This window comes from Diadema antillarum, unplaced genomic scaffold, assembly GCF_040938485.1.
Source record: "Diadema antillarum isolate AM-2024a unplaced genomic scaffold, OU_Dant_1.0 scf00000099, whole genome shotgun sequence".
Classification (NCBI taxonomy): domain Eukaryota; kingdom Metazoa; phylum Echinodermata; class Echinoidea; order Diadematoida; family Diadematidae; genus Diadema; species Diadema antillarum.
The window spans coordinates 3363163-3390950 of record NW_027270988.1 but is presented as its reverse complement, the minus strand read 5'-3'; the positions used below and the strand labels follow the sequence as shown (position 1 = coordinate 3390950).

At 40.5% G+C, this 27788-nt stretch overlaps 1 protein-coding gene across 1 annotated transcript; it reads left to right on the top strand.

The window, feature by feature from the left end:
- Nucleotides 1-70: 70 nt before the first annotated feature.
- On the top strand, nt 71-27361 carry LOC139718703 (E3 ubiquitin-protein ligase rfwd3.S-like). Its single transcript, XM_071630165.1, has 14 exons — nt 71-203; nt 4554-4786; nt 5417-6112; nt 6493-6581; nt 7317-7454; nt 8144-8284; nt 9705-9798; nt 10260-10361; nt 11051-11211; nt 11909-12112; nt 21784-21878; nt 22321-22412; nt 25243-25422; nt 26658-27361. The coding sequence occupies exons 2-14, from the start codon at nt 4649-4651 to the stop codon at nt 26811-26813; spliced, it is 2286 nt and encodes a 761-aa protein (XP_071486266.1). The 5' UTR covers nt 71-203; nt 4554-4648; the 3' UTR covers nt 26814-27361.
- Nucleotides 27362-27788: the final 427 nt, after the last annotated feature.

The following is a 27788-nucleotide window of genomic DNA, read 5'->3' as shown; positions in this document are numbered from 1 at the left end:
GCATGCAAGCAGTGGTGGCGTTATGTCATGCATGCATTGACACTTGCAAACTGTAGCGAGAAGGGATTGCCATGCCAATTTTATTCTCTGCAGATGGAGCTGGAGATACGGACGAATTGTGCTAACGTTAGACCTCTAACTTGTTAGAAGTCTAGTCAGTGAGTTGTGCCAGATAAGAAAGAATGTCATGCCGTCATTTCTAGGTAACTGAATTCTAATTCTACTGCTACTGTACTGACTAACTAAGTGTTAAGTGTTAGAGGTCAAGTCCAAGCTGCAAAAATGTACATGTAGACTATATAGATCTAACGTTAGACTAGTATAAAACTAAAGTATAATCGACTAGACTCTATGTCTATTTGATCACACAAGACTGAAAATTCAAAATGGGTCAATCTACATAAACTTAGTATCATTTTATTAAAAAAGCTAAGAAGTTAAAATACATGAATATCAAAAAGAAAAAGTAAAAATCCTTCCGCATAACCAGCGATAAATTAATTAATCTGCATAAATTAAAATTTAGAGTATACTTGGGTGACCCGCACCTCGTCATAGTTAATGTTTGCCCATGATTGAATCACATTTCGCCACTGAAATTCTTTGAAATCCAACTCACATACAGGAAAAATGCTCAAAATTCCAATGGAATCACAAGTTCACTGATCGATATTGAAAATTTGCAGCTATCGTCGTCAAAGGCGAACGACGCGAAAAAGTTGCGCGCTAAGGAAGGGGCCCGCAACTCGTCACCCGCTCTCCCATAGACTTAGCACGTAAAAGACGTGTGCGGGTGACCGTGATGTTCCCATAGACATACACGTAAAAGATGCGTGCGGGTGATATAACACGTATTCCTATAGCCCTATTAAAATTTCAGATTTTCGCGAAAAACTGTTCGGTTTTCACCACAATTTGCTTGGTTGTGGTAGTCCTGCCAAGTTTCAAGCGTACAGAACACAGTCCCGGGCATACATTTTTGTTCAGTGCGCTCAAAACGATTTTGAGCGGGGTGACGGTATTCGGGCCCCTGACGAGGTGCGGGCACCTGGCTATACCGGTATTTAACGCGTGGGACATTCAAAAATCCTGCATTTTATAATACGGATCTAGGCCCTATATCTTTTAAGTTTTAACGTTACAAGTTTTTATGAAAATAAGTATGGTGACCTTAAGTCTGAATAACAAGTTGTCATGACTGATTAAGTTTCTCAACTGATTAAATATGCAAATGAGGGATGGGCCAATATTAGCATGTCCCACACGTTACTTTTTTAGGTCATTATTTCTCATTTGCATAAAAGTTAATGATTTAATTGACTTGCAACTTTCATATTAAAGACCAAATTCACAATGGACCTAATCATATCCAAGAGATAAAAAGTTTATAGTCTGATATTATAAATCTCATACCTGTACTTGCAATTTTTAATTGAATTTAGTAACGCGTGGGACGATTTGTGTACAAGTCAGTGGAAGTGTAGTAAATCTTAGTCTTCTATGGGAAATGTGTACATTTAGGATTTTTTGTAATTTTCTGAATTCTGACTTGAAATTTGGTGAAAAGTTCCACTTTGGATAAATAATTCACAAAAGATCATTACATGCTATTTTCAATTAAGGTCACATTCAAAGTCAAATGTCAAAAAATAAAGGATAACACAGGCATTTCATATTTTTTATTGTATCTATTGTTCTGCTGGGTCTAAATCATTGAAATTTGCAAGAATTTATTAGAAATACATCTATTTAGATAATTGGTACCACATATAAAGTTTCTCTGAGTAAATGTGCAATTCACATCACAATATTCATAGTGACAAAAATGTCCCACGCGTTACTTGCCCCACGCGTTACTATATACCTATCTTTCTATAATTGACCTTGAGAGAAAACAGTTTCATGATTTTTTCTGAAATATTTTGTTTCAGGTACAGTTATTGTTGTAGAAAAAGATGTTTGTAATGATTTTATAGTAAACCAAGTATTTTCACAATAATTGAGATAAAAAGTAAAAGAAGAAAAAAAGGACAATCTTTCTGGTCCCATGCGTTACTGGAGAATAAATTTGCATAAATTAAACACTGAATGCATGATTCTCATTATTTCTATTGTTTTGAACGAAGATACCTACTAGTACTAGCTATCAAAAGCAGCCCAACATATGAAGTTTCAATCTTAAAGGCATACAATCGTGGCGAGTGGTTTGTGCGGCATGGAGACGAACGCAACACGCTGCCTCCCCCATTCTGTATCAAATGTAGTGACCCCGAATGAGAATAGCGCTGGCTCAATGGGTCAGCGAACAACACTCTAGACTACAAGAGTTCTGTGCTACAAATTTCCTGAACCAAAATGGCTGTCCGAGCGAGCCACGAATGCTTCCGTTTGGACGCACATTCTCAGTGCGCATGCGCATGAAGAGAGGCCAAAAGAGCCACGCGTCTTCTGGCCTCTCTCCTCCAATCACTGCAGCTCGTGGTCACAATGTTTGTGTATGATGTGTACACACACACGCACATACACACACATGTCTCAGTGGCAGCATTGTCCCACACGTTTATGGATATACATGTAGCACCGAGTCTGGCATTGCGCAATTGCATGCACAAACTTCGGTCGTTCTGAGTTTACATACCATTAGGGATGACGATCGTCTGCCTTTAACAGTGCAATATAGGGCTAAATCTTCTTGTGATGTCCCATGCGTTACTGGTGCAAAATAGCTTGGACTTGCCCTAGACTAACACTGTAACACAACAGTAACACTAGTGTTAGTCAATGTTAGTGTTAGTGGGAATAGTATTAGTAGTATGGACTAAAAACAGTCACAGTCGTGAGGACTGAGCCTGAGGAGTATCCCTGTCAGTGCATCGGTGCATGATTGATGGCATTAAGCAGGGAGGTGGGAAGTTTATGCCATTTTCTACCATTAATGTAATGGCAGTGGATAACCAGGCCCAGGGTCAGCTGGGCTGGGGAGATGGGGATACTCTGCTGCGGTGACTCTGTTGAGTGTCTAACTTTTGGCAGAAGCTGAGCGCTGTAATGTTATCAATTATTTTAAAGAGTTCTGACTGTATAATAATAGCTTTACAGTGTAGATTTTTGCGACGGGGACGTTCAGAGGGGGAAAAAAAGACATGTTCAGAAATCAGGTGGCTGCGCATGCGCAAAAACGAGCGTCATGCGTCAAGTTGATCTAATTTAACGTTAGAGTGTATAGTTGTTCTACCAAGTTATACTATAGCTTGGGAACGTTGCGTCTGTCATGTGAGTTCTTTTTTACTAGAAAAGTAGAATCTACGCGTTCTGAGCTATTTTTACGTCTGCTCAAATCACAATCTAGAGAGCTACTTCGTAAGCTTCATGCACCCATCATATATGGGGGCACCATTTTATTTTTCATACCTTGGCTTGTGTCTCAGCATAATCTAAAGCTGCTTTTCAGCACAATGAATGCAAGGGGTGAGGAGAACGTCCACTGCAAATGTCGTCTCAAATATCAGCGCTGCAAATCTAAAGCTCCCTACATCAAACATGTAATAACTCAAGAACGCAATAACAGTAGGCCTACAATGAAAATACAGTCCAGTCAGTAGATTAAAAAAAATCTTCTTCTTCTTCTTCTTCTTCTTCTTCCGGTAAAGTGCTGCCCTCGAATGGTCAAGGATGTCTGTCTGAGGAATTTTTTTTATCCCTTTTTAAAAAAAATTTTATGGTTAGACCCTTTTCTATATATATATATATTTTTAACTTTTTCAGTTCTCCTCTGAGGGGATTCCGTGAAGCCCGACGTACAACCGTATTCTCTACGGAAAATATTTATATCACCAATGCCATGTCACCAAGGGTAAATTAATAAATGACAGACTGATCCTTTGCCATCGGTCATTGACTAAAAAAGTAACCAGGCTCGGACTCAGCTACATTTACATATAAGTTATACACTACCTTTTTATTCACTTTTTAAAAAGGTTTTAAATATTTGGTAGTGTAGGCCTTGTCTACTATTTATATTCACTAAACAGTAACACAGATCTTCTTCTCCATTATCATGATCTAGGCCTACAGTAGTAGGCCTATTCAAAGGACAGAAACAAAGCCAACACAACGGTTGCAAATTTTGGGAAGAGAAAAAACAGAAGGTTGGACTTACTGTGAAATACTGTTTGCAATTTAAGTATTGGTAACTACACTGTTTACACAGCCCAGTCGTCTGGTCGGGCTAAAAAGCATTAGATATGTCGGCTGCATGTACATAATAGAACATAGATTGTGAAAATTGTCTCACATTTTCTGCTGTTCGCAATAGGAAAATGCTTAATCATGTTTATTGCAAGTACAAGTAGATTGCAAGATATTAGAATTTGTAAGTCTAAAAGTGTAGTAATCAAAATTATACAACCAGGCCTACTGCACCTGCGCTGCAGTACGTTACTTAAAGTAGAGTAGACAGGGGTCTAGTTGAAGTGCTTTAAATTCAAGTGGTGTACCTAAAAAGTTGATAAGGATCTAGGGTCTCGGTCTACTGTTTTGTATTTGTTTTGCAGGAATCCGATGAATGTGTACAAGAAGCCTCAAGTTAAAGGACACAACTAATTGGAAGAAATGAACTGAAATGTACATCTGAAGCTGGTGATCTGAAATGGAGGGGACCATGGACGAAGATGACAACAGTTCTAGGTCCACCATCCTGCTCGACAGCGATGATGGTGAAGGCTCCGAGGATCTCTATGACTCTGATGCGACGGAGATTTCTGATGGCGAAGAACCTGCCAATCAGGTACAATTGTACTTGCCTATGATCATATGTACATTGTACATGTACTTTAAAGTTTTTGCTAGTTGTGATCAAGAAGGCCTAATTTTGCAAGTTGTACTGCAACGTAACCTGATAGTTTCTACAAAATAAAACATATTTTATTGTTTGGCCTGATACATGTACACCTGTACCTGTACTTGACTAGTCCAATCGCGTTGTGCCCAGCATCGCATTCCGATTTTGATGAGCTTGTAATACCCGTGCAAATGAGTAACCTCAATTGATGTACAATGTTCTTCTTTCTGTTAAACACAAAGATTCAGGTATTCCTGGTGGCATCTTCGTAATTGTGACCCACATCACACATTTTAATTGGTAGTGCATACATAAACATGCACATAGTATGTATACTGATGTACAGAGTACAAGTGTACATATTGAGTGATGTACGTAAAAAGTAGATGCATTTTGTGCATTTACAATTTGTAGGTGAACACACCAATGTCTATTGCTGTGCCCCTTCATTTGGCATCACACGTGAGATGTTGGGCCCATTTGTCACATGTTCTGCTTTCCTATGCCTTTATTTATAGATTATGCGAGTATTATACACTACTTGTTTGTATACATCGCATGTTTTTTATTTTTTAGCCCTCATCCGGAACACGTGGAGAGGCGCAAGATGCACCTGTTGGCGACGGTACGGAGATGAGAGCCGATATGCCTGGCGCCTCACAGGCAGAGAGTGAATCACTGCTTGTAATACCACAGCCTTCCAGCCAGAACCAGATCAGACCGGAGTTAACCAGTTCTGACGTGTTGACAGCGGGTGCATCCACATCAGCGGCAGGTGCGTCCACATCAGGACTGCATCATGCCACAGGGGTGACAATAGACCTTGACGTACCAGGCCCCAGTGGTCTTTCAAACTTTGTACGCTCGCAGAGCAGTTTGCATTCAGCTGCTGATGCTAGGAGGGTAGAAACTGCACCAGAGCAGTCAGCTGAGAGAGAAAGTGAATATGCAAATGATAGAAGAACTTTTGACCAATCAGGAACTGACATTGGAGGTAGCTTGCACAGAGTTCGAAACAATGAGAACCGTGGAAATGGTGGTTCTGCAACACCATCACCATCGTCATCAGGTATTGATGCTCATAGACAGAGCCAAGCTGGGCCATCAGCCAATCAGGCAGCAGCTAATGAGGAGGAGGAGGAGCCAATGGAAGAAGGGGGTGTTACCAACGAGGATGAGAGCAGCAATGATTCGATGTGTGATTTCCAGGAGGCCAAGAAGCCAGCTGCCGGTACAGCTAAAGACAGCACTGACGGCAGTGACGATGAATCGGTAATTGTCTTGTCTGCAGAAAAAAAAAAAAATCTTACTTTGATAGAAACCTAGCTACTTGTTCAGTACTTTTGTTGCAAAGATTTTTATGGTAATTAAATTGGCAACATTGAATTTGACTCCAAAGCAACATCTTAAAAAAAATGAAAGTTACCTCCTCATTATTAGAAATACAGTGTACATGTATCTGTACACAATAATAACAGCTCATAGGCCTACAGAGAGTAGGTGCATTGTAGAACTTTTTAATGTGGTCTAGTGGTGTTTGCTGTGATATAGGATGATTTGTAAAATAATTTGCTAATAGGAAGCACATGGGTTTTTTGTTTCTTTATCTGTTTATTGTAATATATCATCTTTTTCAAATCAACCTTCCTCAGCAATCCTGTATCATCTGCTATGAGACATGGACAACGTCCGGCTCTCACCGACTCGTGTCTCTCAAATGCGGTCATCTGTTTGGTCAGAGGTAAAGCCAAGCCTTGCTACATTGTATTCAATTAACCAGCCATTACTAGATATTGTCTATTTCTGCATGAGCAGAGGATGATATGTAACTTAGAAGTTATGGCAAAAAGAGATGTGATTTAAGTCATCCACCATCTTGGCTTCTTGGAGAGAAGTGTGATGTCTTTGTTCATGTGGCTGAATAAATAAAATGTAAAGCACTGAAAGTACTGTAATATTAGAGAAAAGGAAAACAGCAACTCTGCACACACCTAAACATTGGGGAATAACAGTTACAGTGTACATTTTTTTTCTTCACTTTATTGTGAAATATTGTCATATCCACTGTAAATGCATAGCTTCCAACTATTACACTTCTTTAAACACATTATTCAAAAGTATGAATGCACTAAAAGTTATGAATGTGACCTGATCATTTTTGTGTTAAAATCCACTTATACCATTGCATTTATTAAAATGTTGTGTATGAACCTTACACCTTCAACATCATTTGATTTTTGTTTCTTTGTTCTATCAAAGAGAGGAAAACAGATGAATTCCACCTCTGCAGGTAGTGACATATTTACATTTGTAGTACAGTTGTGCTCTAGGTTTTATCTTTGCTGATTGCGATGCATTGAAATCATAAGTATCTTGGTTTATTCACAGCCTCTAGAGGATGATTGGGGGTGGGGGGATTACAAGTAATCGCTTTGATACCAGTGGAGTAATGGGTGTGTCTCTCTGTACATTGTAGCTGCATTGAGCAGTGGCTGAAAGGACAAGGAGGGAAGTGTCCACAGTGCAACAGCAAAGCCAAGAAGACCGACATACGAGTCATCTACGCCAAGGCTCTCAAGGCACTGGACACCTCAGAACGGGATCGTGCAATCAAGTAAGGCTCCTTGTAGTTTTCTTTAATAATCAAATCAATGTTCTTTGTCGTTGCTGTTATTGTTGTTAAAAGTGCTTTCTGTATGTTGAACTGTTCTATTAAATGCAGTTTCAAACTGGAGTGATACAATTTCCTACAAGTTCCTCTTTACCCTCTACATCCTTTACAGGATGCACTTTGAAAAATTGAATATCTCTTGATATCCAGTTAAAATGTACTGTACTTAACATTTGCATTCGGAACTTGAGGATTGTTTACGTTGTTAAACCGAAACGTATACAAAGGTAAAACAACGTAAACGCCACAGAAAACTTTCATCCTGATGTGAAATATGTATTCAATTCATCCGTGATCTATCCATCTACCTACAATGTATCCATCAATTGTAAAAATGGAAATTTACATGCGTTTGTGAATTACAATTTTTTTTTCCCTCTGTCAGGTACAAAGAATTTTGCGGTATAGAAACATACAGTAGTGTTGCCTGTAACAGGCAAAAAATTGTGCATAGTTTTATTTTCATGCCACTTTTTTGTGGTGTGAAATAAGCAAGAATGTCCCCTTTTCGATGTGTATTTATCTTTGTATTCATTTTTCCATCCATTCATCTATCCCTCTATTCATCCATTTATTCATCCTTCTATTTTGCCATCCATTCATCCATCTCTCTATCCCTCCATCCCTCCCAGGGCTCTAGAGGAGGAGAAGGAGCTAAGGAAGAAGGCCGAGATGGATGCAGCCCAGACCCAGCTGAGATACGTCATGGCCCTAGAGGAGGTGAAGAGGATGAAAGCCATGCTGGAGGCACACCAGAAGTCGGCTTCAAGGAGGTGAGATACTGCAAACCGGAAATGTTCTCATGCGTTTTAATTTCGCGAATTTCGCGAGAGCCAGGATTCGCGAAATTAACCCATTGAGGACGGTTTGATTTTGCTACAACACGCATTTCCCATAGACGCTTGCCTGAATATACTTGGGACTCGTCCTCAACGGGTTAAAATGCACACAAAAGTTCTTGTCTACACTGTATGCATTGGATGCCAGTGGCAATTCACGGAAATTTCATGCCCCGAAAAAGGCTGTCGCCTCCAATTCGCGAAAAAGTTCATGCCACGGGAATATCTTGCTTGATAGTACTCTTTCTCTTCAGCCAATCTTGTGCCTCACCCTCTGCCACATATGCCAGCTATTCCTTTTTTCCTTTTTTTTTTGCAGTATTTTGCACTGTTTTATTCAAAAATTCTTTAGGTTTCATGGAAAATGCTGTTTTTCGTCCTTTCTTTCTTTCTTTCTTTTCTTTTTTTTTTACTGCTGCACTTGTCTATTGCCAGAAAGGTAAAAATACTGCTTTTCACCGAAAAGAAAGATGCTTTTTCAGCCCCAAAATAACTGTAATGCTGTGCACTTCCATTATAATGAACATGGTTGTAACGACATTATGGTTATAGCAAAGTAAAAATTCAGGCCGCAACATTATCCATGCTATGTTTTTTTTTTTTTGTTCATTTATTCGGTTGTAACAAGACTTTGATTTAACAAAAGAAAACTGCCGGCCCCGAGGACTTCGTTATAACAAAAGATCAGTGTATGAGGTTGGCATTCCTGCTGTATGACCTAGACACTCCCGTTCAACTGGTTCAGCAAGATTAATGGCATGCTAAAGTTCCATATTTTTATCAAATACTCCAATCTTGTGAATTTCATTCATGGCATTGCCAGTTTCATTGTATGCGATCTGAATTAATTTTGCAAAAGTTTGTTTACGTTAGGTAGCAAAGGCATTTTCTCCTCACTGTCTTGTCCCATGGAGCACAAGACGTATTGCTTTAATAAGCATTAATTACCAGCTTTGTTCATGTCAACGTTTAGTTAAAAAAAAAAAGACATTTACGTAATTCATACATTGTAGATTCTTAGAAAAATATTGTTAAATCTGTGATTTTGATTTTCTTTGCTTTGTTCTATTTTTTTTTTTTTGGGGGGGGGGTTTATTATTATTCATGAATGTATCTGTGTTTATATACTTGTTTGCCTATTATAAATGTTACAATTTTCATGTGAGTTTGTGTATTTGCCTCCAGGACACGTAATAAATAGTTTACATGTATGTGATAGTATGACACTGTAAAATCAAACTTATGCTACCCATCACAGATATTATTTTCTTTCAGTAAAAAAGCAGCCACATATCTGGAAATGCTCTCTCTGTGCTACTGAAGCATTTCAATCTGTATATCATTTATGATGCAGCGGTAACTCCAGTATGGGATCGTCCAGCTCGGACACTCCTGCTGGCCAGTCGACTGGACATTACTTCCTTGAGAAGACCATAACAGTCTCTGCGGTAAGTGACCAATGACTCCAAAGTAGCGACCTGATTTGTGCTGTAATGACTAGAAAATTGAAACAAATGATGTGTGCCCTTAAAAAAACAAAAAAACAAACAAACAAAAAAACAAACAAACAAAAAAACAAACAAAAAAAACAAAAAAAAAAAAAACAAAAGAAATTCAGAGAATGGAATGATCTTCAAGAGGAATCTTTTTTTACATCCATTCATGCAGAATCAATTCAGCCTCTTTTACTTCACTTTTGCATTTTTGTTTATTTACTATAAAACTGCTGCAAATTGAACCCTAAAGGTGACCCTCGGTTAGCTTGATTTTGTCACATACATGTATTATGCTGAAAACTGTACAAGATAGATTAAATTTGAAGATCAGGCTCATGTGTCTGTTGGAAGTAAGCAAACTGATTTAATGATGGAATAAAAGAATACATTTGTTTGTTTTGCCTTCTAAACAGAATGGTAACTGCAGAGTTTTGACCTATGACCCTGCCAACGGGATCCTCCTTGCCTCGATGCCTTCACCCAATCAACTCTTCCAGGGCTACGGCCTGAAAAAGGTGAGTTCCAATCAGCATTTTTCTTACTATAGGACGCTCTTTTTCATTCATAGTTCTGGGTCTATGAGCTGTAAAGTCATTGCACACACTCACATCAAAATACATATTGTCGCTGGGGTGACAAGACCTTGTATCTGCAAGTCTGGTGAAAATTACTTTTTTGGATTAATGGTCAAATAATGGGTTAAGTGATGTCCTGTCCAAATCCCAACTGTCTTGCTTCAAAAATGAAGCCACCACGGCATGTCAAAGGAAAGGCTGTCCCATTTGCCACAGTGCTTTGGTCGCCATGTTTTTTGGCTCTCCTGAATATTTGACATTTTGTAGCTCTATACGACGTCTTGTTGCCCAGCGACGATATAAAAAATGAAAAGCAAGAAAAAGATAAAGTGTATATAAAAAACAAAAAATAGAAAATAGCTCTAAAGCAGAATTTCTGGTACTGTTTACACAGGTTTGTAAAGGCTTCTGAAAAAAAAAGGGTTGTAAACCAAATTGCAATTCTCCTGCTTTGATGAAATTCAATTTCAAACATATAGGTGGAAAAGGGAGGGGAGAAATCTACATGGATTGGAAGGAGAGAGTGAGATATAGTAGTGTACTACTTTATATGGATAATGTGAGAATATTTCCAATTGAATGCACACCACAGACTGGGAGTCAATCCTTTGTACGTTTTGCCCTCCCAGATAAGTGCCATGGACTTCAAGACCTGTCAGTACATACCGATCCACACCAAACCCATCAGGGGTGTGGCACTGGACGGACGGGATGATGGTCTCATTCTAACCGCCTCTGTGGACAAGACACTGAAGATCACCAGCCTGTCCAGCAACACAGTGGTCCAGTCGTGAGTATCTCCGTCTGTCTGTCAGCCCAGCATTAAACCCTCGTAGTGGAGTCAATTTTGTTTTTCCTTTTTTGTACCAGTTACCCTGGACAGTGAATAAAACTATCAGGTTTTTCGTGCCTATGGCTCTCAAAGCACTTAACAGTTGACCCTTCATGTACCAGGGACATTATGCCATTGACTTTGAATTCACACAGATTGCTTCAACATAGATACTGCGTTCAAATCTGTCTCATGCTAGACTTTTGCCAGTTAGATAATTGATATGGCTAATCTTTGCACGACCCATTATGTTCTCAGGCTCTTAGCTTTTAAATTGCCTGGCCATTTGTATCAGCATTCCGTAATCCATCCAAATTTGACCTTGCAATATGGTGGGGAAGAGTACTCAGGTATAGCAATGTATCTTGGTTTTAGAGGACAGCTTTGAAAACAATTTAGGGATTAGGGGGTTAGAACTCTCCTTTCATTGACAACTCTTAGCCAGACCTCTGTACCAATTGAAGAGCTGATGAAATTAAAAAAATACACGTGTATATACAGTGTATTTTACCCACTTGATATATTGTACAAATTCAGCTCTGCTAGATTTGACTACTCAAAATGGCATGATTATTATATGGATTTCACAATGTAACAAGTGTTGAACTTTCGTAAAAAAGTGGATGTTAGTATTAATCTTCTGCTCCATTTTCAGCTATAACTGCCCCATGCCTGCTTGGTGCTGTGCCTGGAACTCTGCCAACACGAACTATGTCTACGCCGGCCTCCAGAATGGCGCCGTGCTGATCTACGACACGAGGAAGCCTGACGCGGAGGTGCAGACCCTGACCAAGGAAGGCTCGCGATGCCCCATTGTCTCGCTGCGATACGTGCCCAGCTCAACAAGAGTCACCTTTCCGTAAGTCTTCTGCTGGAGTAACAGGGAGCTGTAGATTTGCTGCACGGACGTTTGAGGCAACGCTCAAGCTGACGCTTGAGCTGGACGTTCTCTCCTCTTCTCTGCGTTGTGCTGAAAAGTAGCTTTAGATTACGCTGAGATGCAACGCTTAAATATGAAATGGTGCCCCCATATGTTCAGTACATGAAGTAGCTCTCTACATCATGAGCTGAGCGGACGTAAAAATAGCACAGAACGCGTAGTGAAAACTCAGACGCGTGAGCTGTAAATAGATCGACTTTCATACATGATTCTGCGCACGCTCAGAATAGTTTTTTTTTTCCTCTGCACGTCCCCGTTAAATCTAAGCTCCCTAATCTATGAAATCCTCTAAACCATGGTTTGATATACAGTTCGACCTCGATTATCTGGCCTCCTTTTATCCGGAAATCCCTATTATCCGGTCTCGTTAACGCAGTGAAGGACTTTTTTTTTTTTAATCCAAAAATTGAGAAAAAAACAGTGACTTTAAACTCAATAAAGATTTCTACAAAACTCACATGATTTACGTACAACATTCTCGACAGAACTAACATAAATTCACACCACATTATCATCATAAAAGTAAGCAGTCATGATCTATAAATTCACCATAAGAACCACCGTTGCGGGGTACGCTACCTGCGTAGCTGCCAGTGTACTGGGACGGCAGCTTGGACGGCAGCTATATACATTAACATTGTGTCTCCCATATCCGGGCAATTCGCTTATCCGGATGAGCGCTGATCTCGACATGGCCGGATAATCGAGGTCGAACTGTACAATGCACTTTATCTTCATTGTCTCTTTAGGGCAATATGTGCCTGTTTGATATCATTTGCTGACCATTGCTAGCCACCTCGAATCACAAGGGGTCAGCATCATTTGGCTATATTCTGTTTTATGTGTGTGCTGAGGGGAGATATGTTTGTGTGTTGGGTGGATCATTTACCAAATGTAGTGCACTAAACACCAACCTTGTATATTTCACTTTTACCCCATACTTTTCTAAATACACAGTACTGACACTGAGAGATACCCTGTAGTGGAATGGGCTCTTTCACCTTCACAATTCATGACCTGGAGCTCTCATACATGGGACCGCCACATTCATGTCCTATCTGATGGACAGAGTGTATTTCTTCTAAGTACTGAGAGGGCATGGTATCTTTCCACACTACATTGCTTGGGCTAATCCCAGTTTGACTTAAATCCGAGTCAATTTGATTTCAGTGGTGACAGGCTACAGACTGATGAGCCACCTCGCTGTTCCACTGTAGATACTGTATCTGTGCTGTGTTGATACATCAGTGACTCCGGCCTGTCGTTTTCCTAAACTATTTTTTGATCCAGTGTATTAGCCAACTCTGCCCATGTTCAGATTTCAGGAGTCGCATGCACATTACCCACCTAATTTTAATTCTTGGACTCAAGTATCAAAGAGAGAGAGAGAGAGAGAGAGAGTGGCAATTGTCAAGGTAATGACAAGAATCCAGCTTCCTGATTTGCTGTTACCATGGGAATTTGCCATTCCAGCAAACTTGCTATCCTAACATCTTTTATGAAATGGGGTCCTGGTCTAGATGAGAAACAGGTAAGAGACTATGTAGGGTGATATTGATATATAGTAAATAGGTATCATGAAATTTGCATTATGATTGGTTGGATAGCATCACATGATTGTGGAAAAATTCCGGTATAGTGGCACGACCGTGCCACTGTACCGAACGCTTGCTTACAGCGCGGCCTACACTTTATGTACGCAGAGATTCTCGCAGGGAGGATCGTACCTTAGGACAAGGCCAAGCATTTCAACGTATGCGCGCGTAGAACACTGGACGCAGAATGTAGGAGTTTATACGCGAGTCTGCTCTGTGATGTACAATACGCATACGCGACTGTACTAGCGTCGCGCGCTGTGTACGTAAACTACAGTACAGTAGTAGGTTGTGGTTAACTCTGCGTGCAAGAAATCAGTGCCGCCGGTACGGTGAGTCTAAAGTTAGATCTAGAAATTCTAGGGCCTAGACCTACGGAAAAGACATTTAGATCGAGGGACCTATTTATGTTGTTGTTGTTTTATAGAAAGAAAGAAGAAAGAGAAAAATGGGGCCCTATACAAATAATTTGCCCCAGACATCACTTAACATAAAACAGTCATTATCAATCTTAGAAAAATATGAACATTATTGAATATATATGTATGTACCAAGTCTCCACGAGGGAGCTCATATCGTCTCCACGAGGGAGCTCATATTGTCTCCACAAAGGAGCTCATTAAGTCTCCATGGGGGAGCTCATATTGTCTCCACAAAGGAGCTAATTAGGTCTCCACGAGGGAGCTCAAATGATATTTATAAATACCTCAAATTCTTTGGTTAAGCAAACTCAAATTACTATACCATACACGCGCGCGTGTACCACACATTAACTCACCCACGTGCACCTACACTTACACACATATCCATCTCCAACCACGCACACACTTACTAATATCAGAGGTCAACCCAAAATAGTATACAGTATCTAAATAAACGCACACACAATGATGTAAATTACAGAATAGGGAACATTACTATAACTGTATCATTGTTTCAAGAAAAAAATATATATATATATTCAGTGTTTATATGAATATCATTATTTCGAGAGAAAGGAAAAAACAAAAACAAAATATATATACAGTGTTTATATCATAGAGCTCTGTGCGTCACATCAATGATTCGTGAAAAATCCAGAAGCGTTGATACTTAAACAGCAAAGTCGTTTGCAACAAACAACGGAGAAATGATGTACAAATATAATCGTGGTTTCTGTATGACGTACGAGTACACCTGCGGGCTTCAAGCCCCCCAAAAAGGTAGAATTTTAGAGCCAGAAAGTGGGAGTCATATATTCTTCAAATAATTCTTTTTTTAAAACCACAAATTCATAAGTATTAAATAAGTGCAGGCGACTCATACGAGAGGGGATTTACAGAAATTAGAGTTGTTCTCACTATACAAAAAAAAAAGTATATCATTTATAAATAACTATATTATGAACGAAGAAATCCCCTGTTCTTGCGAGGGAAACACAAGCAAGGAACGCAAGACAATAAAATATGTACATGTATAATGTTTTACATAGTAAAGGCAAATTGAGGGAGATGCCGAGATCTGCAGCAGCGAGTGACTCCCAAAACCTGCTTGCTGCAGATTCCGGCACCTCGGCGAGGTGGAAGGAGGAGGCCTCGACGTGACGGGTGACCAGGCTCGGCTTGGTCTCGCTGGGAACCGGGGAGCGAAGTCCGGTGCGGATGTTGTGAAGGTCTACTACGCTGAGGATAGGAGAGAGTGAAAGTCCTTCCCCTGTGTACTGGGAAGGGGAAAATGAGACTAAATAAAACATAAGTGAGATTAATCACAATCAAACATTAGTGAAAAAAAAAACATATTGATAAGCATAAGCCAAAATTCGTAGGCAACTCGCAAATATTCTGAAAATCTGCGTTTCCAGAAGATAATACATAATAATTATCTTGAAATCCACCACAGCAGTTGATAATGCATACATACAAACTTCCCCAAATGCATGCCACAGCAAACAATGTAAGAAAACATTAATAGGTAATCAATTTATAATATAATGCATCATAACACATAATACAGACGATTCACAAAATACCTTGAAATCTACGCGATTGCAAAATGATAGTGCATCGAATTTGCAGGACTTCGCAAAGTCCGTGCTACAGCAAAGTTATGCAATCTTAAATACTGAGATATTTGTTTGTTTCCTTGACATAGGTAATAACTGCGTCCAGAGCTTTTTGGTTTGCGAGTAAATCAGAGATGCTGGGTGATTGCTTATGGATAGCACGTATGAGATTCGTACGTTGACGTGTGTGTTGTTTGCAGTGTAATAAATAATGTTCAACGGTTTCCAATACATTGCACATTGAGCAAAAACCGGTGGGATGTTTACGGATGATATGATAAAAAGTTGCTAATCTGGCTCTGCCCATGCGGAGACGGTGAGTTATTATTTCATCACGTCTATTCAGACTTTCAAAGGTGAAGGTGTTTGAGGCACAGGGTTGGATGTTGAAAAGATGGCGTCCTCTATTAGAAGAGCGCCATAACGCGTTCCAAGCGTCAAAACACCTCTGTTTGATTACATGTCGTATATCATCAACATTTTGAGGAACACTGATTGTAATATTCTTACGTAAACTTTGTTTGGCAAGATAATCGGCTTTTTCGTTGCCCGTTAGACCACAGTGAGCTGGTACCCATGCTAAAGTGATGTCACACCCGTTCATTATAAGATTTGAGCATTTACGAAGTACTTCATTTGGAAGGTCAAGGAAATTTGAGGTGTGGTTATTCAAAAGTGTCAAGGCACTGAGGGAATCTGAGAAAATAACAGCTCTGAGAGGGGGAGAGGATTCCAGCCATGATAGGGCAAGAAGAATCGCTACCAGCTCTGTACGGCAAATTGAGATGGGTGAAACCCTTTCACTTATTTCATGACGATAGTGAGGTACGTAGATCCCAATACCAGAACAGTTAGTGGAGGGATCATGGGAACCGTCAGTGTAAATTGTCAGGTGATTTGAATATGTGGTGTTTATGGTTTGAAGAGCGGATTGATGTTGCGCTGAAGGGAGGACGGTCTTGGGACATGAGCTGTGAAGGGAGAGGTCAATATTGGGATGTTCAATGGACCAAGGGGGACTGGGATAAACGTTGATAGGTTGCAGCTTTAGAAAAGTGTCCGTAAGCGGTTTGATTCGGAGAGCGAAAGGAAGTTTGTTTTGTGGCCATTTATTCGAAGAGAATTGCCAGCAGTTGCCAATGGCTTTTCGGACGGGGTGAAGTGGAGACAGTGTGTATATATAGGCGCAGTAATTAAGGGCGGCCCTTTCGCGGCGTATATGGAGTGGAGGTTCGTTACATTCCACTTGAAGTGCATGCAGGGCAGTGGATGGTAACGCGCCGGTGCATATTCGAAGGGCATGGCCCTGTACGGTGTCTAGTTTGCTAGAAAGGAGCTGGGATAAAGAACCATAGATTTCGCAGGCGTAGTCGAGATGAGGGCGGACTAGAGACCGGTACAGTAGGAGAAGGGTTTGTGTATCGGCGCCCCAGTTTGAGCCGGTTAGCGAACGAAGGAGGTTTAACCGTTTGTTGCATTTCATTAAGATGTCTTGAACATGAGGGGACCATGACAAGGAGTAATCAAGGGTGATCCCTAAGTATTTATGAGAAGGGACGACTTCAAGCTGAGTGTTCTGGAGACGAATACTAAAACCTGTAGGAGAAACTGGTTGGGAGTGAAAAATAACCACTTTAGACTTATTAGTAGACAGAGAGAGTCCATACTGTGTTATCCAATCAGAGATGATATTGACATCGGACTGGAGTTTTGTATTGATATGATGGAGATTGGAAAAAGAATGCCATATAGCGATGTCGTCAGCATACATGGATACGTTTGATGCACAATAATGAGTAATTTCATCAATAAACAGATTGAATAATAGAGGACTAATGACGCTGCCTTGCGGGAGGCCAGCTTGGCGTGTATGTATGTCTGAAAGTGTGGAGTTTATCTGTACCTGAACAGTTCGCGAGTCCAAAAAACTTTGTACCCAGCTTAGAAATCGACCTCGAAGTCCCACTGAGTAAAGTCTGGAAAGCAGTGCCTGATGATTAATGGAGTCGAAGGCTTGACAAATGTCAAGAAAGATGGCGACCGTATACCCTTTACTGAATAGGGATTTCCTTACTTCGGATTCTAAGCACAGGAGATTATTGAGAATTCTACGATGTCGGAGGAAAGCAGACTGACGGGGAGAAATTAGATCATATTTATCAATAATGTACGAGAGTCTATGGACAATCATACGTTCCATGAGTTTACATACAATAGGTGTGAGAGAAATTGGGCGGTAGGAGCTGATGGAGTGTTTGTCCTTGCCAGGCTTCAATATGGGCTTGATAATGGAGTGCTTCCATTGGGGCGGGATTACAGACGTTTCCCAACTCGTGTTAATAATCTCTAACAGAGAGCAAAACATATTATCAGTTAAATGGCTTAACAACTGTCTGTTGATTCCATCGACCCCAGGGGCTGAGTTCTTAGAAGCTTTGATTGCCGTTTCAAGCTCTTTGGGGGTGAAAGGAGCGTTGAGAGGAGAATCATTGTCATGTATATATGATGGGGGTTGGGAAGTAGGGAGAGGAAGAGTGGGGGTTAAAGAAGGTTTTTGAGAGAAAGTAACTGCCATAGCATTGGCGATACAGTGGGCGTCATGAGTATAAGTGTTGTTTATAAGTATGGGTGGGAAGGTACTCCTGGTGTTATTGTTAGACAATAGTTTTACTTTGCACCATACATCTGAGAGTGGGGAAAAACGGTTCAAGGAGTTGCAAAAAGTAGTGAAATGAGAACGTTTGGCTGATCTAATGGTGCGCCTGGCTGCAGCATTGAATTGTAGATAAGTGATTAAATCATCGAAAAGATATGACTTATCAAGCTTGCGTTTGGCACGATGACGGTCGCGGACAGCTCTCGAACAAGCCGCCGACCACCAGGGAAGAGGTGGGCGACAGGTCGGGGTCTGGAGGGGAATAGAAGCATTAGCAGCTTGGGTAATACATTGTAGAAAAAGATCATACAAATCGTAAATATTAGCTGGACGGGAGCTGTGTGAATGATGTAACAATTCTAGTTCACGCTGAAATAATTCCCAATTGGCTCTTCGAAAAGCCCAACGGGGCGGAAGATTATCATGATTTTGAGAGGAAGCGCTAGGTATGGAAAGTCGCTTTAATGGAAAAGTAAAATGAACAATACAAGATATAAGGTAATGATCACTCCCGAGGGAAAAAGGGGATACCGACCAGTTACAGTGGGGGGCTAATGACGGAGGAACAAGAGTGAGGTCAATTGATGTGGAAGATCCTCTAGCAATGTCAAAGCGTGTTGCTGAGGAATCGTTAAGTATAACAGTATCGTGATCATTGCAAAATTCAAATATGACTTTTCCGTTGAGGTCCATAGTGGTTCCTCCCCATGCAGGATGGTGGGCGTTAAAATCTCCTCCAATGACATAGTATGGCAGGCAGTCGACTGTAAGAGAAAGTAAATCTTGTGTGGACAATCTTTTTATGGGATTGTAAAAATTTGTCACAGTGACAGAAACATTTCTATACAGAATATTGACTTTTAATCCCTCTAGGTGAGGGAAATAATGAACATTGCTGAAATTTACGTCATGGTGAATAAAAATTGCACAGCCACCTCCACGTGAGGAGACGCGATTGCGCCACAGAGCAGTATACTTAGGAATGGAGAAATTTGTGTCATCGTGACACCAGGTCTCTTGCACGAGGATTACATGTGGGGGTGAAGGGGAAGAGTAGATGTGCTGAGTCAGCTCCGCGCCATTAGAGGGGAGCCCTCTGGCGTTCCACTGCCAAATAATGAGGTTCAGATCAATTATCGATTCTGATGTAGGAGTTCGTATATCTTTTCCTGGGAAACGACCACATCGAAGCAAGTGTTTGCAGATTGAACAACTAACATGATTCTCTTGTGGTCAGAATCAGCTGCATGAAAATTGTTGATAACTGTGCTCACAAAGGAGACTAGTTTTTCTACTAGGAGAATGGATGTTGTAGGAGGGAGTTGCCGTTTGTTAGTTTGAGTAGAGGCCGTATTTGTATCTGTGGGGACTGGGAGGCTTCTGTGAACCTGGGCCCTGTCAGTAGCCTGTTGGGGTTGAGTAAATGCATGGGTCACATTCGCAGTGGTAGGATGGGAGCGAGAAGTAGTGATGGAGGAGGTGGTAGGATTGGACTTGGGAGCAGGATTGGTGGATTGAGGAGGGGAATCGGGCACATGAGGACCTGGGAGATGTTGCGGGTCAGATGGATTTTGGTTGGAATTCATAGCCTGGGTGTTGGATTGGGTAACCTGTAGTTTTTTGGCAGCTTCAGCGTAGGAAACATGATTCAAAGTGGAGTAATTTTGCACTTTACGTGCAAGTTTGAACTTTGGGCAACCTGCATATGCCGCGCTGTGGGGGCCCCCGCATCGCAGACATTTTGGATTGGATTTGGACGGGCAGGAAGAGAGATCATGGTTTTCTCCACACCTTACACAACGCTGTTTAGATCTACATGTATCTTTTGTGTGACCAAACCTCTGGCAGTGAAAACAGCGAGAAACAGGGGGAACATATACACTTACTGGGAAAGTTTCGTAGCCAATGCACACTGATTCTGGAAGTGAGGGGCAGTCGAAAGAGAGAACAAGTACATTGGTTGGGGTGGGACCATCGTTTGATCGCTTTGAGATGCGCTTAACTTCGGTCACATCCTGGCCCGCCAGCGCCTCCTTGATGTCTTGTTCCGTTAACTCGGGCGAGACGCGTTTGATGACACCTTTTAGAACAGGAGAGAATGACTTGTCGTTAGTGACACGAATTGGGGTTTTGCAGAATTCATTCAGTTCCATTAGAGTACGAACCTGTTTAGGATTGAAACATTTGATAGTGAAGGATTTTTGTTTGCGTTGGACTTGAGACACTTTTCCTACTAACTTGTTTATTTCACATGCGATCTGGATGGGGTTGATGAGGGTAATGTTTTTGACTGTGCCAATGATAGTTACATGCGGGTTGAAGGGAGGACGGGTGGGTGTGTGAAACAGATCAGATTCGTCATCGGAGTAGGGTTGGGAATTCGGTCGTTGTCTTTTTCTTGAAACTTCAGTAAAGCCAGTGTCGCGGCTAGGAATCGGAGTGGGGTCAGGTTCTATCTCTGAGAGGTTGCTGGGGTTTTCTTCGGAGTCATTAGCGGGAACAATGAGGGGAGGGACGTCCTATTTACTATAACAATAAGTGCATGTTCTATTGATGCACCAGTACTGGACTATAGAACTCTGAATACTAAATTATCCCTCGTGCAGTTCTATTCCCCTCGGCTGTGGCCTCGGTGAAACAAAACAGCACTCGCGATAATTTAGTATTTGTCGTTCTCTAATCCAGTATAGTGCATCATTGAGCATGCACTATTTGTATAACAGGTGACGCACAGGTCTGAGTACATCCGTCTGAATAGTTTGCATAAGGTAAGTATGGAATGCTGAACCAGAAGGTGAAGCCGAGTGGGTTTAGGCTAAATTCCATAGTTACTGTATGCACACTATTTCGACTGACGCACAAAATGACAAGTGCGTCTTCTGTGTTATAGAAAGGGGACAATCTTCTTGCCAATAATCCATTTTTCGATCTTGTTACCCTGTAGCAAATTTATTTGATGTATTTCCTTTACAATCGTAGCTTGCCATAGACAAAAGCCCCAAAATCATGCATTCAATACTTCAAGACCATGCATCGAGTAATACTGGATGCAGGATTTTTCAGCCAATAGGCATTTTGTACCGAGTGCGCGAATGCTTGCATAGTGCCCGAACCTCTGTTACAAGTGCATGTACTCTTGCTGCAAGTGCGTGATAACATGTTTACCACTGTGACTCAGGGTGCGGCCAGTACAAAATCAACACGTAGCTCTCGACCAATGAGATGGCAGGATTCTCATTACCCATTCTCTAATAAAGACGGATGGCTAGTTGTATCTTTGCTTTCTATTCCCTATCAGATGTGCCGGTTTGCTGATAGGAACACTAGAGGGCGCTTCATTCTGGGAACAGCTGGCACCAGAGGACTACCGGTTGCATAATCTTCAGCTGGAAGGTTGGTGCTCAGATATCCAGGGTTCATAGTGCTTTTAGTATGGAATCACATTTAATGAGTGGCCATAAGACAAAACAGAAAACACCAAGACACTTAATTTTTCAACAAATTTCAAGAGTAAAGAAAAACTTGTTCTTGTACAATATGTATAAGCATTGGATATTGCTCTGAAAAAGCAATGCTATAAACTTTTTCTCTGAGTAATTGTTGCTACAGAGAGAGAGAGAGAGAGAGTAATATAAATATGATGAAAGTACTTGATCGTCATTAGTTGTACATGGATCATACATGTTGTAGTTTCATTTGAAGTAAGGCTTGACATTTGCTCAGTATTAATGGTGTTTTTGTGTGTATGTCTGGTGCTGACTCATCACCTGTGGTATACTTGTAAAGATGATCACAAATTACTTTGAGTGTATTATGTGTCGTCTCTGCTGTACAGGAAGTTGTACCAGCGTAACATTTGAACCCACCACAAGGCACTGCCTGGCTGCTTTCCGCCCCAACAAGACACACCCAGCCACCAGATATGTGGTGAGTCCCAAACTGCACATGTTTAACTCTTTATGTGCCACATTCGCACGCCAGACTCAGTCAACAGCATGCCAATTCGCATATCCCGCTCAAGCACACAATGCCACCCATATAATACCACAGTACAATGAAAGCATGCCGTCAAACCCCTGTTTGAGACGAGACCCCATTGCCAAACGAAGCTGATGGGGTGCTATACCCCCCTAACGAGTCCTCGTTTGAGAAGTGGGAGGATATGTATTTGCCCATTGCAAAAGAACTTTCTACTCAGGCGTGGCAAACCTGGAGGCCAAGCCAGGGTTTAATGACTGCAACAGCTGTCATATTACGTAAGAGCATGATAAGGATATCTGCCTGTGGCAGACCATTCAAAGTTAACTCAATTTTTTCTATTCTTTCTAAAGTTTTAAATTTTATATTCTATTGAGAAATTCTATGGTCAATCATTTTAAATTTCGAACGAAAAAATTTGACCCATAAATAACGAAAATACAGGAATAAGAAGGAGAGCATTGTAGAAGTTTGTCGACACACACGCACCATGGAGCTACATAGCCCATGCCAGACCCCCCCCCCCCCCCCCCCCCCCCCCCCCCCCCCCCTGTGGCGGTGATTGATGCTTAGATTAGGCCAGAGTCAAGAAGCAGGTGTTTTATATCTTTGGTTTTTAAGTCCTTGATTGCCAAGATATACACTGGCATGGTCTACAGGGGTGTAGCTTCTTCAAACGAGAGATTTGCCTGTGTTTTGTGATTCCATTCCTGTCACATGCAGCTTGCATTTCCTGCATTGATTGACTATCAGCTGTATTCTCCAGTGGATTTGTTCATAAATTCTAATTTTCTGTCACTGTTTTGTGTGCAAATGTCATTGCTCTACAATAATGCTGCTACCAGTCATTTTAAAGAAAAATAATCATAGATTTGTCATACAATTTACATCAAAGCAAAGCTTGGCATTTCTCTGCAACTTTGCTTGTTTCATGTAGAGTGTTTCAAAATTCCATGAAAGTTACAAAGCTTTGAAAAAGAAGAAGAATGTTTTCCCAAAGCCTGACTTTGCTGCTTTCAGAATACATACCTGTAATGTGGCACACATGGGGTTTTGACCATGGCACATAAGAGTTTATTCAACCTCCTCTACCCCAGCATGTTTGTCTGCTGTGTGTGTGTGTGTGTGTGTGTGTAGGGGTGGGGGGGGGGGTGGGTTAGGTTTGGGAGGATGGGCTGAGTAGCATAGTTAATACTCCATTGATTGCTTTGCAGTGAAGCCCCAGACAGTTTCATGTATGTGAAAGCTTGGTTGTAAAAACACTCGTGTTTTTGTATGTGACCCGCTACAACAAAAGGATCTGAAAGTCGGGGGAGGATGATTTTTTAAAAATGACATGACATTATTCCTCTACTCTTCTGGTTTAATTCCGTATACTCATTAAAGTACTCAGTTGCAGAAATATTGGTGATTTTCTGAGACCATGTCAAATGGTCTTGGAAATTTAAAGCATTTCAAGAAATCTGCCTTCCAAGTTTTTTTTCCTATGCAATCGTGATCATGGGGAGGTTATCACCTCTTCATGAAAAGGGTCTGCTCATAGCAACCTCTTCGATGTTCATTCAAGCTGAGCACCAGCCGTCTACGCACAACCAGTCAGTGTAAACTAGGGTGCCACACACTGACCAATAAGATCACTTTCTCATTGCTAGGGGTGAAGTCTATCTGCAGCTCTAAATCTAAATCTTTGGACACGTTTCTCTTCTGTTGAAAGTCAGGAAATCATGGCCCAGAAAAATGCTAATTTCTTGCCTTTCCTTTGATCATTAAGTTTCAAAATTTCGGTTGATGATATGTAGATGATATATTAGACTACAAAATTTTGCCAAAAACAGAAATCTGATGGTTTTGGCCGATTTTGATGGTCTCACTTCAAACTCAATTTTCTCGGCTCTGCCGTCAGCAACTTTAGGATCCTTTTATTGTGGCAGGTCACATATTCTGGTGAGCGTGTTAGAAGATGTTTAGACCTTCAAAACTAGTTGGTAGAAATGAGAAGTAGGTTCAGTTATAGTGGTGTGCATTGTCAAAGCAGATCTGGACATGAATCAGTACCTTTAACCCGTTGAGGACGAGTCCCGAGTATACTCGGGCAGGTGTCTGTGGGAAATATAATGTGTTGTAGCAAAATCAGTCAGTCCTCAACGGGTTAACTCTTTCAGGAGCTTTAATAGGGAATAGCACTTTGAGACTGTGGTTTGAGAAGAATATTCCATCCCTGCCCACATTACGTTCATTGAATTCATTTGTTTTTACTCATGCTCCATAAAGGACCAGCAAGCCTGAGATTGAAATAAACAATCAGGCAAACAAACAAAGAAGCAGAAAATAAAACTGAAAAGACAAAAAGAAAATACAAACAAAAAATTTGAATCTGCTAGAGCTTTTTTTATGTGTCCTATAGATACCATTTAAGGTTAAAACTAGGTGATAAATTAGTAAACATAATGACTACATCACTCAGTTTTGTATTTATTTATTTATTTATTTATTTATTTATTTATTTATTTATTTATTTATTTATTTATTTATTTATTTATTTACTTATTTATTTATTTATTTATTTATTTATTTATTTATTTATTTATTTATAATTCAGTGCATGTACAAATATATGTTCGTGTATGACATGTTTGGTGAAACTGGCATAGGTTTTTACATGCATCGGTATTGGACGAGGGGTTATCTGAGTGGATAAGGTAATATGCTTGTGTTGCCAAAGTCATGTCTTTGTTTAATGAGTATTTTCGCACGTTGTACCGCAAACTTATTTCTGCAGATGTGTGAGATGAAGAGGCAGCTGGTTGGTGACCATGGCAACTCGTTGGTGTCGTCCAACCCGGTCCAGACCTTCTACGGAGGAACCACGATGAAGGTGCTCACACAGGCTGCCATGTACTGCGCTCCGGGTGAGGAGGAGAAATTGATGGTGTGTGCTGGAGATGAGGCTAGCTCCGCGGTAAGTTACAATGTACATGTATTCATCGGTCAGATTTAAAAGTTCAAAGTCTCTTCACAAATGAATCTGAAAATACATCGTCAAGAAAGAAAATCTGTGACCCATCGCATAAAACTGGTAATTTCACAATTATTTGTCTCTCGGCAACCAATAGTAACTACTTTAGCAACACTATTTCATAGCCAACCAAAGTCAAGAAGTCATTTATGGTAAGCACTGATTGAAGAGCTTAACTTCTTTGATATAAAATTACAATTAACCCTAGTTTTATGCAATGGGCCTTTAGTTTCAATTGTAGAGAAAACTTTGGCAGTTTAAAGGAGTGTGTAATTTTATTAGGATTGAGAATGATAGTGAGGATGTGCTTTTAATACAAGAAAAGAGATTACAAGTTGTAAATATTCCCAGAATATATTTTGGCACGCCTCTAGTAACAAAACAGTGACAATCAACTAATTCAGATGTTTGAAGATGTTAACTCTTTATGTGCCACGTTTGCATGTCTGACTCAGTTGATGGCGTGCCAAGTTTGCATATTCCTCTCAAACGCACAAACCTGCCCAAACTGATTGATAAATCGCCAGACGCCACAGTACGTTGAAAGTGTTTCTCACAATTCCAGTCCTGTCACAAGTAGCTTTCATTGTGTTGAGGCAGTATTCCCTAGTGGATTTGCTAGTAAATTCTGTGTTTTTTCACTGTTTTGTGTGCGAAAGTCATGGCTTTACAATACAATTGTCACTTCTGGTCATTTGGAAAAAAGAAGGAGATGCAATCATAGATTTATCAAGCAATTTCAATCTAAGCATAGCTGGGCAATTTCTCTACAATTTTATTTATTACATGCCAATAGTAACACAAATCTCTGAAAGTTACATAGATATGAAAAGCAAATTATTTTCCGAAAGCGTGAGCATGCTGCTGTCTTAGAATTATGTAGCACACAGAGGGTAAACACCATGGCACATAAAGAGTTATTAAACAGTGGTGTCTTTGTACAGTACTAGCAAGTGTAATCGGTGATAGTATAACTGTAAAAGTTTTGATTTTGACAGATTCCAGTTCTATCAATATGTAACCATTTAAAAAGAATTACAATGAAATGATAAACAATGGAAGTTGCCTGTGCATCCATGTGCTCTATTTCATTGTGATGTCTTTAAGTATTTAGTGCTCATGCTAGGTGTCTTTGTCTGTAATCTCTGTGACTTTTATTACTTTCTCTTCTATCATAGCTCCACATTTGGGACGCCAACGTAGGAACTCTCAAGCAGAAGATCCCCATGGGGGCGACGGCCCTGGACGTCTGCCCATTTGCATCAGGAGGGGCCTACTACCTTGCCGCACTCACCGACAAACTTATCAAACTCTGTAGATGGCAGCAGAGGTGATTAGGTGACGTCATGCTTCCCCCCACCTACATGTACATTGCTCTTCCGTTGTAACGACATGGTTTAAAAAAAAAAAATCCATTACCACTGGAAATGGTGACATTTTGTTGCAACTACGGATAAACCAAAAGAACACTGCTGCTCCTGTAGACTCTGTTATGAGAAGAGATGCGTGTGCTTTTTGTGCTTTCATGAGCAAAATGCTTTGAGAAGCTAGACTGGACAGACAGCTTTGTGAGTGGTTTACTTTGCAATTGAGAAGCACTTTTTATTCATCACATGCTGTGTGATGTAAAGAGATTACCATGTGCTTGTTATATCATGCAACTCACTGCCTTGTATTGTCTTGTGTTGAAACCCATGTGAAATACCCACACCAGTACAATTAATTGCCATGATTGGTTTCTATGTGTCACAGCAGAATACAGTGTATCTTTAAATGTGACCCTGCACCTCAAAACAAACAAAAAGTCGCCAGACATTAACTTTTAGTTAAGACCATATTCTGAAAGAGCAGACTTTAAGCTTTAAAATGATGTATAACTCAAATCAAGTGGATTCTCCTAACCTATCTAAATAGTGGAAAGAAAGCACAAACTGAGGAAAAGTGTGAACTAAAAAAAGAGGCTCTGAAGTACAGTGTCTATTCAAGCACTTAATCTTTACCAAACCGAGCTGGCTGTGCGATGAATGGGACAAAAAACAGGAAGTAAACCACCAGAGTAACAACAATGAAGGGATTATCAGATTAAACTGAAATTAAGCATGCTTCATTACCACATTCTGTCCATAATTAATGCCAACTTTCAAAGCAGTAGCACTATCCTTTCAAAAGTTATTAGAGTTGAAAGTGAAGAGTGTGGACAAGGTTTTTCAGAAATGAAAAAGGGATTCTAAAGACACACCTAATCACACTATTCTACCAAAAATGTTCGAGATAAACTGCTTAAAAAAAACACACACTTTCCTGCCCGT